This window comes from Salvelinus namaycush, chromosome 8, assembly GCF_016432855.1.
Source record: "Salvelinus namaycush isolate Seneca chromosome 8, SaNama_1.0, whole genome shotgun sequence".
In the NCBI taxonomy this organism is placed as follows: domain Eukaryota; kingdom Metazoa; phylum Chordata; class Actinopteri; order Salmoniformes; family Salmonidae; genus Salvelinus; species Salvelinus namaycush.
In genome coordinates, this window is record NC_052314.1 from 22,438,225 (window position 1) to 22,456,547 (window position 18,323).

Here is an 18,323-nt window from a genome sequence, read left to right on the forward strand (position 1 = left end):
GTACTGCAGCTGAAGCCTTCCAGCAATCTTGCTACCAAAGGTTGCACCGTGTCCATTACAATGTAAAAAAACGCATAACATATTTCAATAGTTATCCATATTACCAGAGCTTCATCTTACTCTTTCTAAATATTTCTATCCCAAATTCAAGGCCACAATTTATGGAAAATGCCCAAACAGAGATAACAATTGATGGCAAAGTCAAAGATAGGCCAGTGGTTTCCATCTGTGACTTTGGTTCCCCTAAATCAATGCTTATGACAAATTCAGCTCCAGAACCAGCCATACAGCCAAGCTGGCTTTTGAATACCATGTAGTAAAAACAAAAACAGCAACATATAACATTAGCTAGCTAGATAAGGTTTGCAAGATAGCTAGCTAGCTACATAAGGTTAGCATGCTAGCTACTTACACTGTCAGTGCCTCCTTTGTTGACGTTTATCAACTCTGTGGAAATTCCCAGACCCAATTTGTGAATAGGTATAAATAGCTTTCGTCATTCTTCGTAGGTGGAACCTAAATATGCATTTCCTTTCTAGGACAGGAAACTATGTCAAAATAGTGGCGGCAACTTCCTTTTGCATGTAGCTGTGCTCAGAAATTATGATTACTTTGGTGTGGCCAGCTGTGGACAGGCTTAAAAATAAATCCAACCCATGGAAAAAGGTTACAGTACCCTTCAATCCATGACATACCATTTTTTCCTATCATCTCACAAATCTCAGTTTTTGGACGAGACCGACTTCATGACCAAAATTATCTTATTTACACCTTGTAGTCAATTTTGACACTAGAATAAATGTTTCTGACTCATATCACATAGGCCATTTTCAAAACAAGAAGTTGCTTTTTAGGGGTAGTCTTTAACAAAGTACATCTTAAATACTTTCTGATTAAATCATAATGATCACTTCATGTGAGCTACCTGCGCCCATTTTGGAAAAACGTACACTATTTTTTCCCAATATACATTCAATAAAATTTTTGCCAGTCAAAATACAGCAACATAATTATGACCAAAACCATACCCATTATTTGAACTTTTTGCTATAGCCAACTGTGCTGATTGAACAATTGTTAACAGGTTATGATAATACACAAGGGATATTTTCTATTTTTAATTATGAAAACATTATTTATAAGTAGGATTTTTTTTAAATGCACGTGCTCAGACAGATGACTACCTACAAAAATCTAAGGTGGTTAGATTGGTTAGCACCCTCACATCCAAACCCCTTGCACAACAATGTAATGGCTCATATGCTGAACTAAGAATTAAACTCTAGGGCAGTGTGGCCACCAACCTTTTCTGAGTCAAGATCACCGAGTCAAAATGCAAGCCAAGATCTACCGCTCAGATTTTTTTTTTTTTTTTTACATGACTTAAAAAACCTAAGCAACATTAACCAATTAAAAACAGTTCTGTAGCAATGAGGTTTGTGCAGTAGGCTATAGGCCTAATATATTACCACTGCATATTGGCTATGCTTAAATTGCCCTGCCAATGTTGTTCTTCTCAGACCATTTAGAAATAATATTTTTTAAAACATGTTGGTATATGATCGCACTGGTAATAGATCATTTGTTGTATTACTTGTGAGGCACAGCTTATTTTTCTTTATTGAATTTTTTACTGGACTGATGGACTGCATCTGATGGTCAGTCTGAGGGAAAAAGAGGGAGCAGCGGTAATGCTGCCTCTCACCCAACTAACCATCACCCCGCTTAGAAAAGGGGACAGTCTTCCAGCTGATGGCAAAACTCAAGTCGCACTGCATTATTTCTGCCTCATGCTCCAATTAATGTTGTTACTCCAATGACCAGAGAAAGTGAAATATTCCTTGATATTAAAAAAGACAAGCCGCTAATAATAACAACGCAAGCTTATTGGATCCCTTTGCTACTCATTCATTGCAGCTGCAGTGCTGGGTGTAGCTTGAGTGGAAGTATGGAGAATGTGCATTTTATGGCTTCTAAAAGTGTTGATCATCGTGTTGACAGTGCTGAATAACACCTTAAACATGAACTTACTCATAAAAACTGCAGCTCTTTGCTGTATTCGTTGAGTCTCTCTCTAGGTCATGGTTTTAAACGTATTGAAATCTTACAGTATTGACTTTGCTGTGCATTCGATGCGTCTTTTTACAGTCTATGGCTCGAGGAAACTGTGCAGACACGGTTATCTGAGCCATTTGATTGGCCAGCGTTAGGCTTATAGGTGCACTGTTGATTTGCTCTATGGGCCTGCCGGGTAGGCAGAGTTCTACCTTCAGACACATGAAATGGTTCAAAAGGGGAACACTTTGCCTTCCTGGGTTGCTGAATCAAGTGCACCTACCACCAACAGCGCAAAACAAATAAAACAATTATGAACGCAAGACTTTATCGTTGTTTTTTTTTACAGAAATGCTTGGTGATTGACTAGGAATGCTTGGAGATCGACCAGTCGATGGCGATAGACAGGTTGGTGACCACTGCTCTAGGGCATGTGACTAAATTCATGTAAATTAATTCAATGACTCTAGTGTGTATGCATTATGATAAATCATATGGCGTACTTGGTAATAAGATTAAGACACTTGTGCTGAATTGGGTGCAGTAAACGTTGAATATTTCTGATGTGCAATTTAAGAACTGTGCTAAGCAAGAGCAGTTAAGGAGCATTATGATCGATAACACCTTTTAACCAAACCCTAACAGGCCTAATCCTTTGTAATAATCGAGTGCAGACCCCAAACCTCTTCATCCAAAAGGAACACTTTTTAACTGATCCATCATTAGTCTAAGAAACTCACCAATTAAGGATAAAATGTCAACTTCAGGAAAACAGACCTTACCATTGGGCTGAAACAATTACAATGGTTTGAAAAAAACATTTCATGTTGTAGATACTAAATAATGGGGAAAATCTGAAATCATTTTCAAACATTTGTAAGCATATGCTGAACTCTTCCACTGAGACTAGAATAGAAGTGCAAGTTCCTTTGACTTGTGTACATGTGCATTAATTGTTTGCTTATCTGTGTTAGTAAATGTAATCCACTGAGCCCTTAAGACGACTTCTGGAACAGATGTTGAGTTGAAAACAATGAGGAGAGAAAATATTTGCAGATATCAGTATTTCTAGAGAGAGCTTTGAGCTGTTGCTTTCCTTCCCCTCCCTTCTAGGGAATTTACTACAACAGTGTGGTAGTGAGAGAGAGGGGAATTCTGGGTGTGGATGGATGGGTGACACGAGACGGTCTTATCCCTATCACCAGTATCCAACGTCCTTCCCCAGTCGGGGCTTTCCTGTCCAGCAGACCTGGCCAGCTCAGAGCAAAGGACCCCTCTCTGGATTAGCCATGGCCTCCACAGCACCCTTCATCACCACCACACAGCCCTCACTTGCCCCCAGAAACCCTGGTTCTCCAGGCTGTTGGAAGTGCTGTCTGCTGGTTGTGGGGGTGCTGTAGATGGAAGCATGGGTGGAGTAAGGGAGTAAGTCAGAACAGCGAGCAGGGGTAGTGGTGAGGGGAGTGGTGTTGTCTCAGTTGGTCTCGTAGGAGGAGAGCAGCGCAGCATCCACTGGCTCCATGCAGGAGGGGCAGGTGAAGGAGCGCATCAGCCAGTCATCTATACAGTCCATGTGGTAGATGTGCATGCATGGCAGGAACCGGATGGGATCCCCATACACAAAGTCCGTCATGCAAATCACACACCTGCACAGATGGGGAGACAGAATGTGTATCATGTGGGATTGAGAAATAAATTGTATCTTATGGAGTATTTGTATTTATTTAGTACAAATGGACATTCTGCACCAGTAAGTGATATGAATGTGCATACATAGATTGCACAGATGCCAATTGTCATTCAGCACGAGGCACATTCATCCAACATGATAACACTTTTGTCTTTGGGTGGGTGTTAAGAGGCGCGGTTTGGCGGGTCATTTTTCAGGGGACGCATGACTCGACCTTCGCCTCTCCCGAGCCCGTTGGGGAGTTGCAGCGATGAGACAAGATCGTAATTGGATCGCAACTGGATATCACGAAATTGTGGAGAAAAGGGGGGGGCAAAAAATATAAAGTGTCTTAATTCTTGGAGATGTGTTGTTGTGTTTGAGTGCTGGTGCCGGTGGTACTCACTCTCTAATTTTCTTTTCGGAGCCGTCCCTGCCAGCATCGTACACTCCCTTGGGGAGGTGGTGGATGAGGCCAATGCGCTGGGCAATGCGGACCTGCTCTTCCTCAGTCAGCTGGCTGGCCATGCGGGCCTGACTGGGCGTGGGGTGGTACACTGGCAGCTCCTGCTGCATGGCCACAAAGACACACAGAAACATGCACTTAGAAACAGAGACAACTCAGACTTCATACATAACTTGTGGAATAGACGGTGTTTTCCAACCACAACATCCAAGTAATATGTAGGAGGCATTAGAGCTTACGTGGTGAACGACAAAACAGTTGTGTGGAAATTCCCAGACGTAGGCCTGAGAATAGACCTGGGTAATTACTGAAAACCCAGACATTAAAAAAAACACAAAAAAAAAACAGTTATCACCATCAATGGGTTTACTGGAACAGCAGCAGCTTGTTTATTGGAAATATAAATTACAATGCCATTACACTGTTTTGCATTCAAACAACCAAGTTAAAAGTGATATGAATGAAGTCAGAGTATCACTGTAATATAACTAGAACAAGTATATCAGAGGAGGTTTGAAACGACAGATCCAGTAGGTGGCAATCTTTCCCAAGTCAGAGCAATTTCACAAAAAGGGAACATGGGTGTTTTCAGTTCAAATTGCTGTAATTGAGAAAATGCAATAAACAAAGCATTCTATTGAAATCAGTTACCATTGACAGGAGTGATTGGCAGCAGGTAAGCTATTAGAGCATGCAGACTGAATGTCGTAAGCCCATGTGAGGGTTACAATCACTAAAAGCAGAGTATAGCACACTTGCATACATTCCCGCAGTCAAAGATAGTCCCATATCCAACACTGATACAATTTAGATGACAAAATGCAGTCAAATAGCTGGCTGTGTCAGACCAACAAAGCCTGCATGATTCATATAGAAGAGAAAATTCAGAATGCATTTTCATTCTCAATTCTCACCTCTGTTCTGTTCTACCTTTGTGTTGTGGTTGGCGGATGGTTGAGAAACAAAACGTTTTTTTTTTTTTTTACATGGAGTCTAAATTATGTTAGAGGCAACGCTCAACACCACAATCATAATGAGGAGACCTCAAGAGAAAGCCGATGGATAGAAATGTCCAGACATTTTTCACTGGTTGAGCATTATGTGCTGGATATTAAAAAGTTGTCATGTCATGCTCCACTGAGCTACGAGTGTTTACATTTAAATGATCTATTTGATATTGCAGAATATTTTGTAAAAGGGATACTGGATCATTTTGGCAATCAAGCCCTTTTTATGCTTACCAGCAAGCATGCTAGTGTTGCTGTAGACTTCCAGTCATTGTGCTAACACTAGTTAGCAACAGCTCCAGAAACATCCTTCAACCTTCTTTCAAAACAACATGCAGAGACATAATCATGGTACTCATAATGGTACTCATCATAATGGTACTCATCATAATGGTACTCATAAGTTCATCGGGATCTGGGTAAGTAGAAAAAAAGGGCTTAAGGTTCATTACCCTATTTAGATAATCAAATCCTGACAGAAACTTGGTGAACTTTTCCCAAAATCAACCATAACTTCACCAGTTCTCATCCTACATACCATCTAATATTACAAACACAGTGCTTACACTGGTTATGAAATCGCCTTTTCCGCTTAGCCATTAGAAATACGGACTGATCTTTTTATTTGGACACACTGTGTTACAGCAGAACTTTTCATAGAGGCATGGCGAGCATGTCAAAGACCTCAATTTCATGCATTTGCAGATTAACATAGCAAGTATTTTAAACACTTAAATTAAGTAAATTAATCTCTGCAGTCAGACCTAAATGTTCTTCAAAGTGACAATATCTCCTCTGATAATCAGCATAGTTTAGGCCTAATAAGCAAAAAAACAATCCTATTCCCAAAAGTATTGGGAGAGATTATATTAATTTCCAAATACCATTCCATTTAGTTTGTTCCGCTAATTGAACATAAGTGGGGCATTTAAGAATGACGTAATAGGAATCAAGGTTTCTATGGTGTCCATTTGTCAGGAGTTCACAAAAACCCATCAAAGGTATAGGCCTAGCAAATGTATCATCTGGGAATCTTCTCAATGTGAGTGGCTATAATGTACATGATATGTGGTATGTCTCTGTGGTGTGTCTGCATGAAGAGAGAGAGTACATGGTCTGTAGAGTCCTCTGCTTCCCAATCCGTCCTCTCCGGGTTATTTCTGTCAGTCTGGCTGTGACAGACTGACAGAAATAACTGCCTGCCACACCTATTTACAGGAAGCTACAAGCAGGTTACAGACTAACTCAAAACCAACACTGAGCCACAAATGATACAAGTGAGGCAATGAAGTAGTGAGGACATGCATAGTACTGTATGTAACCAAAAGATGGGAGGGAGTCTCGACTCTTTGTGGGCTTATAGCAAAACCTGGATGACGAAAATAAATAAGCACCTTACTTTGGAAAAAAATGAGTGCAGGGTGAAAGCTGTACTTAAAACAACAAAACAGGTTCAGCCCTCAGAATGCAACCCTCTTGGAATCTGCTTAAGCCCTTTCATCAGGTGGCCTCAGTGCCGAGACCGCTGAAAATACATGTCAGAACACGCCTGCCATCTCCACTCTGCCTCAGTCACACCGAGATGACATCACAGCAGACCAATGGGCTTCAGGCACAAGTGCTGTCTCATGGAAACCTTCCTCACAGTAGTCATCCGAGCTCACCTCAAATTGGATCACAGTCAGTAAAGAGTCTTTGGGTGTAAAATAAGTGATTTTTCTTTGTACACACATTTACTAAATGTCAGAAACATAACATCAAGTATGCAAATGTGAATGGTTCAACTAAAACTTTGTTTTAATAAACGTAAAGGCAAAAAATGTATGTCTTACGTTATTTGCACTGGGCACTGAAGCAAAAGTGAAACATGAGTGATTAAGGTTCCTGTGGGATTTCAGTCACAGTCCCTCATTACCTTATACAGTCACTCTGTGCTTTAAAAAAAAGCTGAGAGTCAGCATTTAACAAACAAAATGACCAGGACATCAGAATTTTCACAGCCCTGAATTCTCTAGTCCCTCTCCACTTGTGTGTGACAAAAACAGGCAGACCGAATAAAAAAAACAAAAAAAGTGTCAGAATATCTTTTTCAGAAGACTAGGGAAAGGCAGTGGAAGTTGTGTGATTGGCTGGGGGTGTTGCGGTGGACCCAGGGGAAACAGTGCAGCGGTCTGCTGTCTCTTTGTCCTGGGGCATCCCTGTTATCCAGTTTCACTCGAAAAGTCACTAGAATGGACACCCTTCAATTACCTAATCAGAAAGCTTGCCAGTGTTATCCGATTTAGTGCCTCAAGACTAAAATGAGACCGAGTGATCATGGCACTTGGCGATATTAAAAACCAGGGCAGTAATCAAATTGTTACGGCGTCTCAAGATGGACAAACAGTAAAACAAATATCAAATTTTTCAATTGAAGGTCTTCTAAGAGGGTAAGTGAGAAGTTCGCCTTGCCTCATATGGGCCAGATTTCTGTATTTTTTTCAAGTTACATCTTGAAAACTTGATTACTGACATGCAAAACATTTAGGGACTATATCAACAATGGACTAATGAAACAAATACCAAAATATAGTTTTTGGGTGGCGTTTTCCTTTAAGGGTAATGGGTGAGCTGAAGATAAGTGTTAGCATGAGGAAAAGGGAAACAGCAGATAGACAGACAGGGCGCTCATAGAGGGAGAAAGAAAGAGCTGAGCCACAGAGCAGCTCTATGTGCACTGCCAAGCCCCGGGCAGCCAGGCACTCAGCAGACAATACCGGCTGCCAGCCTTCCCCCACCAACTCACTGGAGATAAAGCGATAGAGAAAGCGAGATAGGAGAAAAACAAAACCAAGCCCTACCATCCTCTCCAACCCCTCAGCTCAGACAAACCGGCATACAGATGCGTTCTCTCAGCCTGCAGTCTGAATTCCAGGCCTGTGCCCATAACATCCACACAGACCAGTAACCACAGGGACCCTGCCACTCCCACAGTGGCTTCCTCCAGGGAACAAACAATGGCAGGCTCTACTGGCTACACCGTTGAGCCTTGTCTGAGAGGCTGGCACTGAAGCACAGCCCGGGAGATGCACAGCAACAGTGACACACACACACGCTTCAGGCTCCACAGATAAAATGTTGGAGCGCAGCCATCCAAGCCTCTTTTGATAAAGAGAAAGCCTGATTACACAGATTGTTCTTCAGACGGTTTTCAAACAGCAATGCCATCAGTGATGAAAATATGCTGCTTTCACAACAAACAAATCTTCAGGAGGTTCCTGACGAAGAATTTAAAAACACTAAATGTACTCTACACCCTCGTAGCGTATAGGGACACAACGGGACAAAAACATCACTGGATGTTGTGTTACATTTTCTCATAGGAAAACCTGTAACTGTCAGATTAGTCATGTCACATTACTGGATCACTAGCACTTACAGAAGCTGGGGGTATGAAGGGGGAAATGGTGGGTTCTCGGTAAACAAGCAAGTGTAGATGTAACAGCCAATCAAAGCCTGTCATTACTAAATGTGTAATGTGATAGGCATTTTAAAAAAATACTTGTTTTTATTTTTTATAAAACATAAAAAAGGTAATCCGTCATCTTCCTCAAACCTTTCTGAGAGGGAGGGTATCTGATTTCATTGGTCCTCAACTTGTGGCTGAGACACTTCATTGTGGATAAATAGAGTTAGCCTGCTCCGGAGCAGGTTAGTTCTGAAGGTCGTTGCTATAGAAATGTACCTGGCTAAAAGGTGAGCCACCTTTGTGGCACTGGTTATCCTGAGTTGACCAAAGTAACCTCGCTAACTCCTCAAACATGATTGGTAGTATAGGGCTCTGGGGAGCTCTCAAACAGGAACTGTAAACACAATCCACTGGCTGGCCCCATGTTGGTCGAGGCTGGCCTTGCTGACAACATCCTGTTTGTGGGCAACTCCACGTTTATGGAATTTTGCTGAGACTCCGATTTTTCACTTTAAAATGTATGCCAAACAAAAAATATTGATTTCAAAGCTTACCCAACCACACAACTCTATGACTACTTTGAAAAATGTACACAGTAAAAAAAAACATCACAGTCAAATATATTGTTAATGCCACAATGACTCTCATATTTTTGAGGGAACATGTCCCACATTGTGTTCATACTTGGAGAACGATAAGAACATTTTGCCTATACAGTATCATTTGAGGGTTGTTTCTCTTGAAGCATGAATCATATAATTTAGTATTTCCACTGGTAGAAAACTATTCCCAGTTACCAGAGCCTGGGATAAACATTTTATCATCAAAATACACAATTGGATACTTTATTGCAAATCAGCAATGTTACAGACAGAACACCCTGTGTAAGACAGTGCGGTACAACACGAAAACGAGTACAGTAACTATGAACACTTGAAAGCATATAGGAAGATTCCTTTTCATCTCCTATCCTCAACCATTTCCATGGAAGCACAGCCAGGTCAGGTGAGGCTAGACAACTGGTTCATTGTGGGAGTGGGAGACCAAGGATCTGCCGGCGAGCCATCTAACAAAATAAATAAAATGTTATTTGTCACATGCGCCGAATACAACAGGTGTAGGTAGACCTTACCGTGAAATGCTTAGTTACAAGCCCTTAACCAACAATGCAGTTCAAGAAATAGAGTTAAGAAAATATTTACTAAATAAACTCAAGTAAAAAAATTCTAATAACGAAGCTACAGGGGGTACCGGTACCGAGTCAATGTGCATCGGTACAGGCCAGTCGAGGTAATTTGTACATGTAGGTAGGGGTAAAGTGACTGCATATACAACAAACAGCAGCAGTGTAAAAACAAAGGGGGTCAATGTAAATAGTCCGGGTGGCCATTTGATTAATTGTTCAGCAGTCTTATGGCTTGTGGGTAAAAGCTGTTAAGGAGCCTTTTGGTCCTAGACTTAGCGCTCCGGTACAGCTTGCCGTGCAGTAGCAGAGAAAACAGTCTATGACAATTTTTTGGGCCTTCCTCTGACACCGCCTAGTATATAGGTCCTGGACATCGCGCATCAGCTGTTATTGACAAATAGACACCCCCCTCGTCTTATATTATACGTGTCGTCGTTCAGCCACGACTCGATGAAACATAAAATATTACAGTTTTTAAATGTCCCGTTGGTAGGATAGTCTTAATCGTAGATCGTGCAATCATTGGAAAATAAACTTGACGTAGTACGGATGGTAGTGGAGGTTTACTCACTCGCCTACCAATTCTCACAAGGCACCCCGACCTCCGCCCCCTTTTTCTGTCTTTTCCTCAAGCAAATGACGGGAATATGGGCCTGGTCTCGAGAAAGCAGTATATCCTGCGCGTCGGACTCGTTAAAGAAAAATCTTTGTCCAGTTCCAGTTCGAGGCGAGTAGTCGCTGTTCTGATGTCCAGAAGCTCTTTTCGGTCAAAAGAGATGGTAGCAGCAACATTATGGACAAAATAAGTTACAAACAATGCCAAAAAAAATTATAATAATAAATACAATTTTAGCACAGTTGGTTAGGAGCCCGTAAAACAGCAGCCATCCCCTCCGGCGCCACAACAGAGCAGCGCCACACAAAAACACATCTGGGGAATTCTCTGGTAAGGAATTATGACCTTCGGGTATGCATTTTAAATCATGAATTGTACATTTTCCTTTCACCCTTGTTACATTTGTGTGAAGGTGAGCACCTTAGACATTGTGAAGTCTGCATCTATCCCGCTCAAAGCTTTGTTTTCGCTATTTTCATTCCTTTCTATTCCCTCTTCCCTAACTCTCACACCTTTCTCTCCCTCCTGCAGCAGGTCTGACAGCTCATTAGACGGCCCCTCCAGAGCAAACTTCCTCTTCACAGTCCGAACTGAGCTCGCCGGCTCAAAGCAAACGCTGACAAGACTTCCAATCACCAGAGAAGTGTCTGTGATACATGTTCTCTCCTCCTTTTGCCTCTACTGCTTTTTCCTCCGTTCCCTCCAGGCCTCATGACACCTTTGAGGGGAGATTTAGTGTTAGTTCTCAGTCCAGGGCAGCACACGCTGCTGGTGAGTCTTAGATCATTCTCTTGCCTCCAGCCTTGGCATACAAAGTCAGAGACAGGCAGGCAGCCTTACAATGTCTGCAAGATGTTCGAGCCAATGAGGTGTGACCATAAAACACTGACAACAGGATAATGGCCTTTGTGCTAGACTGAATATGATTAATAAAACAGGGCCTCTGCTCTGTCATTGGGTGAGGGAAAAAGCCCCACGGATTAGTCATGCCAGGGAGCCTGATGACTGTAGCTACAGTGATGGGACCTGCTTTTCACTCTGGCCCAATCCTATCACCCTCTCCACTGGCCGAGTCAGACAGCGATGAGTCAGCACACTCGCCAGCTGCTTTCCAAATTACCACTCACTTTGCACAACCCTCCCTCCCTCCCTCCCACAACAGACCGCAGAGTAACATAGCACATAGCAGGGGAGCCTTCCTCCTCAGCGCACGATGAAGTGGAGGGTGATTACAGAACCACAATTCCTCAATAAACATTTAATTTGAGCTAGTATTCAAGGTGGATGTGTCAGTCTTGTTTATAACAGTATTATTTACCACGAAGAAAATACAACTGTTTTTGGTGTTAACAGCCTCACTGCTGGGCTGAGAACTGTAGGAGTCCAATGGTATTTATTCCCTAAATAAATAATTTCTGCCTGAGATTGTAGGCAAAAATGTTGTAAAGGCTCATTTGTGAACGTTGGCAGCTTTCTACTCTGAAGGTTTGATGATTATAGATATTTGCATTTGTAACTTAGAGAAATTGTGCAGTAGTTTAATGAAAATAGCCAAGAGACGTGCAGCTCCAAGGCTGTCCTAACATACCAAGCATGGCCAGGTCTCTGTTGAAGAGAAGAAAACACGATCGAAAATGCTTAAAATCAAATCTCATTGATCACATACACATGGTCAGCAGATGTTATTGCGAGTGAGACGAAATGCTTGTGCTTCTAGTTCCGACAGTGCAGCAATATCTAACAAGTAATATCTAACAATTCCACAACAAATACCACCTAATACACACAAATCTAAGTAAAGGAATAAGAATATAAATATATGGATGAGCAATGACAGAGCGACATAGGCTAAGATGCAATAGATAGTATAGAATACAGTATATACATATGAGATGAGTAATGCAAGATATGTAAATATTATTAAAGTGACTAGAGTTGCATTTATTAAAGTGGCCAATGATTTCAAGTCTGTATGTAGGCAGCTAGTGATGTCTGTAACAGTCTGATGGCCTTTAGATAGAAGCTGTTTTTCATTCTCTCGGTCCCAGATTTGATGCACCTGCACTGACCTCGCCTTCTGGATGGTAGCGGGGTGAACAGGCAGTGGCTCGGGTGGTTGTTGTTCTTGATTATCTTTCTGGCCTTCCTGTGACATCGGATGGTGTAGGTGTCCTGGAGGGTAGGTAGTTCCCCAGGGTGATGCGTTTTGCAGACCGCACCACCCTCTGGAGAGCCCTGCGGTTATGGGCGGTGCAGTTGCTGTACCAGACGGTGATACAGCCCGACAGGATGCTCTCAATTGTGCATCTGTAAAAGTTTGTGAATGTTTTTGGTGACAAGCCAAATTTCTTCAGCCTCCTGAGGTTGAAGAGGCGCTGTTCCGCCTTCTTCACCACACTGTCTGTGTGGGTGGACCATTTCAGTTTGTCCGTGATGTGTACACCGAGGAACTTGAAGCTTTCCACCTTCTCCACTGCTGTCCCGTTGATGTGGATAGGGGGGTGCTCCCTCTGCTGTTTCCTGAAGTCCACGATCATCTCCTTTGTTTTGTTGACGTTGAGTGAGAGGTTACTTTCCTGACACCACAGTCCGAGTGCCCTCACCTCTTCCCTGTAGACGGTCTCGTCGTTGTTGGTAATCAAGCCTACTACTGTTGTGTCGTCTGCAAACTTGACGATTGATTTGGAGGCGTGCTTGGCCACACAGTCATGGGTGAACAGGGAGTACAGGAGGGGGCTGAGCACACACCCTTGTGGGGCCCCAGTGTTGAGGATCAGCGAAGTGGAGGTGTTGTTTCCTACCATCCCCACCTGGGGTTGGTCCGTCAGGAACTCCAGGACCCAATTGGACAGGGCGGGGTTGAGATCCAGGGCCTCAAGCTTAATGATGAGCTTGGAGGGAACTATGGTGTTGAATGCTGAGCTATAGTCAATGAACAGCATTCTTATATTAGGTATTATTTTTTAATTAAATTTATTTAACCTTTATTTAACTAGGCAAGTCAGTTAAGAACAAAGTCTTATTTACAACGACGGCCTAGGAACAGTGGGTTAACTGCCTTGTTCTGGGGCAGAACGACAGATTTTTACCTTGTCAGCTCAGGGACTCGATCTAGCAACTTTTCGGTTACTGGCCCAACGCTCTAACCACTAGGCTACCTGCCGTATTCCTCTTGTCCAGATGGGATATGGCAGTGCGCAGTGTGATGACGATTGCATCGTCTGTGAACCTATTGGGGCTGTAAGCAAATTGAAGTGGGTCTAGGGTAACAGGTAAGGTGGAGGTGATATGATCCTTGACTAGTCTCTCAAAGCACTTCATGATGACAGAAGTGAATGCTACGGGGCGTTAGTCATTTAGTTCAGTTACCTTTGCATTCTTGGGTACAGGAACAATGGTGGCCATCTTGAAGCATGTGGAGACAGCAGACTGGGATAGGGAGAGATTGAATATGTTCGGCGAGCACCCAAGGCAAGCATCTAGATTGGAAATGATGCATACTCTAAAGAAGGTCTCTGGCCATCCTTTGTTCAAGCCGTGGTTCAAATAGGGCTGGATGATATATAGAAAATATTCAAATGTATGTTTTTGCGCGATATTACAAAAACCTGTATAGCAAGAATCTATTTATTTTTGTATGTTTTTATGAGCGTTTATGTCCGCTTGTTCTTATGTCGTCTCATCTGCTTTGCTCCTTCTGTGCTGTGTGCACCTTCCCATTTACACCAGAGATCAGTATATAATAACGAGATGCTCATGTCTACGCCCTAACAATGGGAGTTGTTGTCCCAACGGCGGGAAGGCAGGCAACAAGCTTAGGTCCAAAATAAGGTCTAAAACAAGCTTAGGTCCACTGAAATACATTGGGGTTATTTTGGACAGATTTTGGCGAGAGTGAAACCTCTCGCTTCGCCTATTCCTCTCTGGCTATGTGCACCATCCCATTCACACACACCCCTCAAGACCCTCCCTCTGCCACTCACAACAACAAAGATGAGAGATCACTACTTCCTCTCCAACAAGCGGTTTCAACTCGCTATTTGCATTTGAGGTTTGGGCCAACAGAATCGGTCATATAAACACCGAAAGGCATTGAGACATTATTTTACTGTAATAGAGATGTTCAAATGAATATTGTTAGAAAGGTTATGTTTCAACTCCTCAAATTGCACGCAGAGCAGACACTACTAAAAGGGGAGTATCAATGAACATTGAATCTCGAAAATGAATGTTCAGTTTGTCTCCGTCGTGGTATTGAGGTACCATGTACCGCTAGCAGCATTTTCGACAAAGACTGTTATACTAGCTCTCTGTTCTTTTATAAATGTACAATAAGCATAAAACACTATGTAAGGAATAGGCAACTCGTTCTCATTCTGAGAAATAAGGTAGATCACTTGATTTCAACATCTGAACAAAGTGGACAGGCTAGCATGCTGTTCAAACAGTTGGAGATGGACAGAAGGGTGTGTTCATAACAATTCAACTGTTCTATCTTGTTAGCTAGCAAATAGATCCAAGTTGGCTAAACTTTAAATATAAAGATTAGCTGGCTACTCACTAGCACATAGGTCGTTGCGTGAGAGATTGTTTATGAGATCTGTGTTAATTTTCTATAATATCTGCTATAAGAAGTTCATCATTATTAGTGAATGTGCATTATGCATGGTTCTGGTTAAATTTGTAACAAAAAGGCATTTTCATAGAGTGATTATAGCAAAAAAACTGGTAAAACTATTTTTTATGAAATAATTAAATTATTAGTGGGTCTCATAGTGGTGGAAGGCTTATATTTAGCCTAGGTATGAATTCACAAACCCTGAATTCATTCAATTATTGCTGACTGTTTGAAATGCAGTGTATTTGACCTTAATTTGTTAACCAAGCTTAATTCGAAAATATTTTTTACATTTTTTGATATTGTGAATCGCCCATAAGTTAAATAAATAATTGAGATATCGCCCAACCCTAGGTTCAAACAAGCTTCTTAATTTTGAAAAATCCAACAAGTGCCTCAGCTATATAACCAGGATATTGCACAACGCTGCCTGCCAATCTGTTACAGGAAAACAGCTCCAGACTGTTGAATTCCAGCCCTTTTTCATTCATTCCTGATCCTGGACCCAAGGGACTCAAGTAAACACAGAAATCATGAGAAAAAGAGAGTGGCTGCTGGTGGTTTCCATCAGAAAAACACAGGATCTGGGGTTTGTGTAAATCTGCATTTCTGTGCTACGTAGTGTAATTTATTTTGCTTGTTTACTATTGTATTATTATAAAGTCTAATCTGGACAGATGCCACTGGTTAAGAGGCTGTATTCCCTGGCTTTTAAGTAGTCTCATGGTTATTGTAGGTCTTTGCATTTTGGTGACGTAAAGAAGTAATTTTTTATTAGGTTCTGTACTCCCTTATAACGTTGACATAGGAAGTCAACTTTTGGGCTCAGACACACCAATAGCATTTGCTGACCGAGGGTACTTAGCACCTCAATGTAATGTGCAAACAGTGTGTGCGACGATTTTACATGTATAATCAGGTGAAAAATGTCAGAAGTCAGATGTCTACAGCAGGTTGTCCCTAAAACACAGCGTGCTGAAAGATTGGCAGACGAATGCTAGCTCCACATTCGGTGCGATGTGTGTGAGCCGTTAGTTCTACCTGTTGGATGGTAAGTTGTTTGGAATGTCAATTTTTAAAGAACAAAGAGATATTCTAAATGTAGGATTGTGGATTATTGAACAGGGTTGGGAGTAGGTATGCATCATCATGCAATCTGTGTATGATTTGACTTTATATTATCTTTTACCGTATGTGTGTCGTACAGTCTTGTAATAGTCTGGTAAGGCAAGCCATGGCCCGTGTCAGCCACGGGGCCATTGGAGAGCTTTACTGGAAGGGTTCAGATAGGGGGGCCTCCAGTTCTCAAGTTCTGTGCATAACCTGTTTATCTTCTCATTTTAGATGGGGCATTAATCTGCTGGCACTCATTCCTTCCCAGCTAAAGTCTAACATAACAGGTCCGAATTACAGAAAAGGAATCAAGATTTGGGTATGGAAAATATTGTCACAAAAAGATGAGGGAGCACCAAGACTGTGCTGTTTTCTCATTGGCATAATAGTTCAATCTGTGTTCTCCAATGTAGGCTGTTGCCATTGCCTGTACCAGGAAGCTTACATGTTCTGATGATCATTCTACATTTGATTTCATCTCTCTTAAAATGTGCAAAAGCAAAGGTGGGAGCTTCTGTAGTTTTTGGTCTAGGTCTATATCTGGTATATTGTTACTCTCCCTTGAGCAACAACAAAATATATACAAAAAAAAGCCTGCCTTTGTCTTGTCTCTCCCTCAACACTTAAACTGCATTCCAGCAGTATGAGCAGCTCCGGTCTCTTTTTGCTGTAGTGTATGAATACTATCCTGTTTTCATAAAATTCATTACTAGATAACTTTGCATTGCATGAGCCCCTTTGGGTCAGTACTATGAGATCACGATGACGCTCTCAAATGGAGGACGACATGATGGTCTGATAAAAATAAAGGCTGCAGCAACAGTCAATTTATGACACTCTATCCCTGTAGAAATATAACAAGAACAACGATGACACTGCAATAGGACAGCTAGTTGGTGGCTTTGTGCAGCATTGATAAACAATGTAAAGCTGTATATACCTGCCATATCTCCCAAAGTCAGCTGATTATGACTGTTTGTTTACATGAACATCTGAAAAACATAACTGGCTGGCAAGCTATAGCATGCTATTTGTATTTACTTCGGTAGCCAGCTGCAAGCGCCACGTTCCTTTGCATGTCGAACCTTGAAAAAATAGCTGCCCTAGCTAGCAAGCAAGCAAACCAGTACTGTAGCTAACGTTACATTATTAACTAACGTCGGTGGCTAATTCGGGTGACCTACCTGGTATGGTGGCGGTGGTTCCTGGTCTGTATCTGCCCCGTCACCATAACTAGCTCTATCCGATTGTGATTCTTGAAGCAAGGAAATGTCATCCGAGGTTGGAGATTTTAGACAATTTCCCATCTCTTCTTCAAACTCCTTATGTATTTGTCACTTTGCAACGTCTAGAGGCCACTTTCCCTAACCTTTCAGTAAAAATAAGCACCGTATGCACTATGCAATCTTATTGACATTAACACATTGCAAATCATCTAACAAGCCACGAGAACTGTTCTTGTTCAACACAAACAAAACATGCGCACACAAAGAGCCAGGCTAGCTGATTGATACCCTGGCGCGGACGACCATCTAAATATGATTAAGATTGTTTATTTTACGCCTGGTAAGTTAGGCTATTCATTAGCTAGAACTCTCACAACGCCTATGCTCAAGTTCAACAAACTTAATCATTCATGTTCTACAAACAAAATTTTCTTATTAGATTTGAAGACCCTCTGAAAGGGGCTTTCCAGCCCATAGAACATGAAACACCGCCCCTTGATGCATGGACCAATCAACTGCGATCTATATTAAGCAAGCTACTCCACCATCCCACCAATCAGATGGTTGTTAAAATAATATTGCTGTGTGTTAAAATTGTGTTGAATTACAATTTGACAAGTATGTAGCTAAGTACAGATAGTTGTTTGATGGCAGTTTTCAGCATAACTGCGTCTGCAATGTAACAGTATCAAGGAACGAAAGAAACAGGCAGACATGAACCAACCACGACATGTGCTGTATAAACCACATTCAACTGAACTGCGTAGTAGTAGTAGTAGTAGTAGTAGTAGTAGTAATAGTGGTAGTGGCTGCCTAGTATGGCAGTTTTGACTTGATACCATTACATGAAAGACAAAATTATGGACTATCACAAACAATAGTACAATTGAAATCCAGACAACAGCTTAGTGTTCGGAGT

General features: G+C 41.8%; 1 protein-coding gene across 1 annotated transcript; it reads right to left on the bottom strand.

Moving 5' to 3' along the window:
- Positions 1 to 1,455: 1,455 nt before the first annotated feature.
- Positions 1,456 to 17,866, bottom strand: LOC120051834 (RING finger protein 11-like). The gene is made up of 3 exons (XM_038998716.1): positions 17,363 to 17,866; positions 4,131 to 4,294; positions 1,456 to 3,701 (listed from the first exon to the last, which is right to left on the bottom strand). Exons 1-3 carry the CDS (start codon positions 17,483 to 17,485, stop codon positions 3,530 to 3,532), a joined length of 459 nt encoding a protein of 152 aa, XP_038854644.1. The 5' UTR covers positions 17,486 to 17,866; the 3' UTR covers positions 1,456 to 3,529.
- Between the last annotated feature and the right edge of the window lie 457 nt (positions 17,867 to 18,323).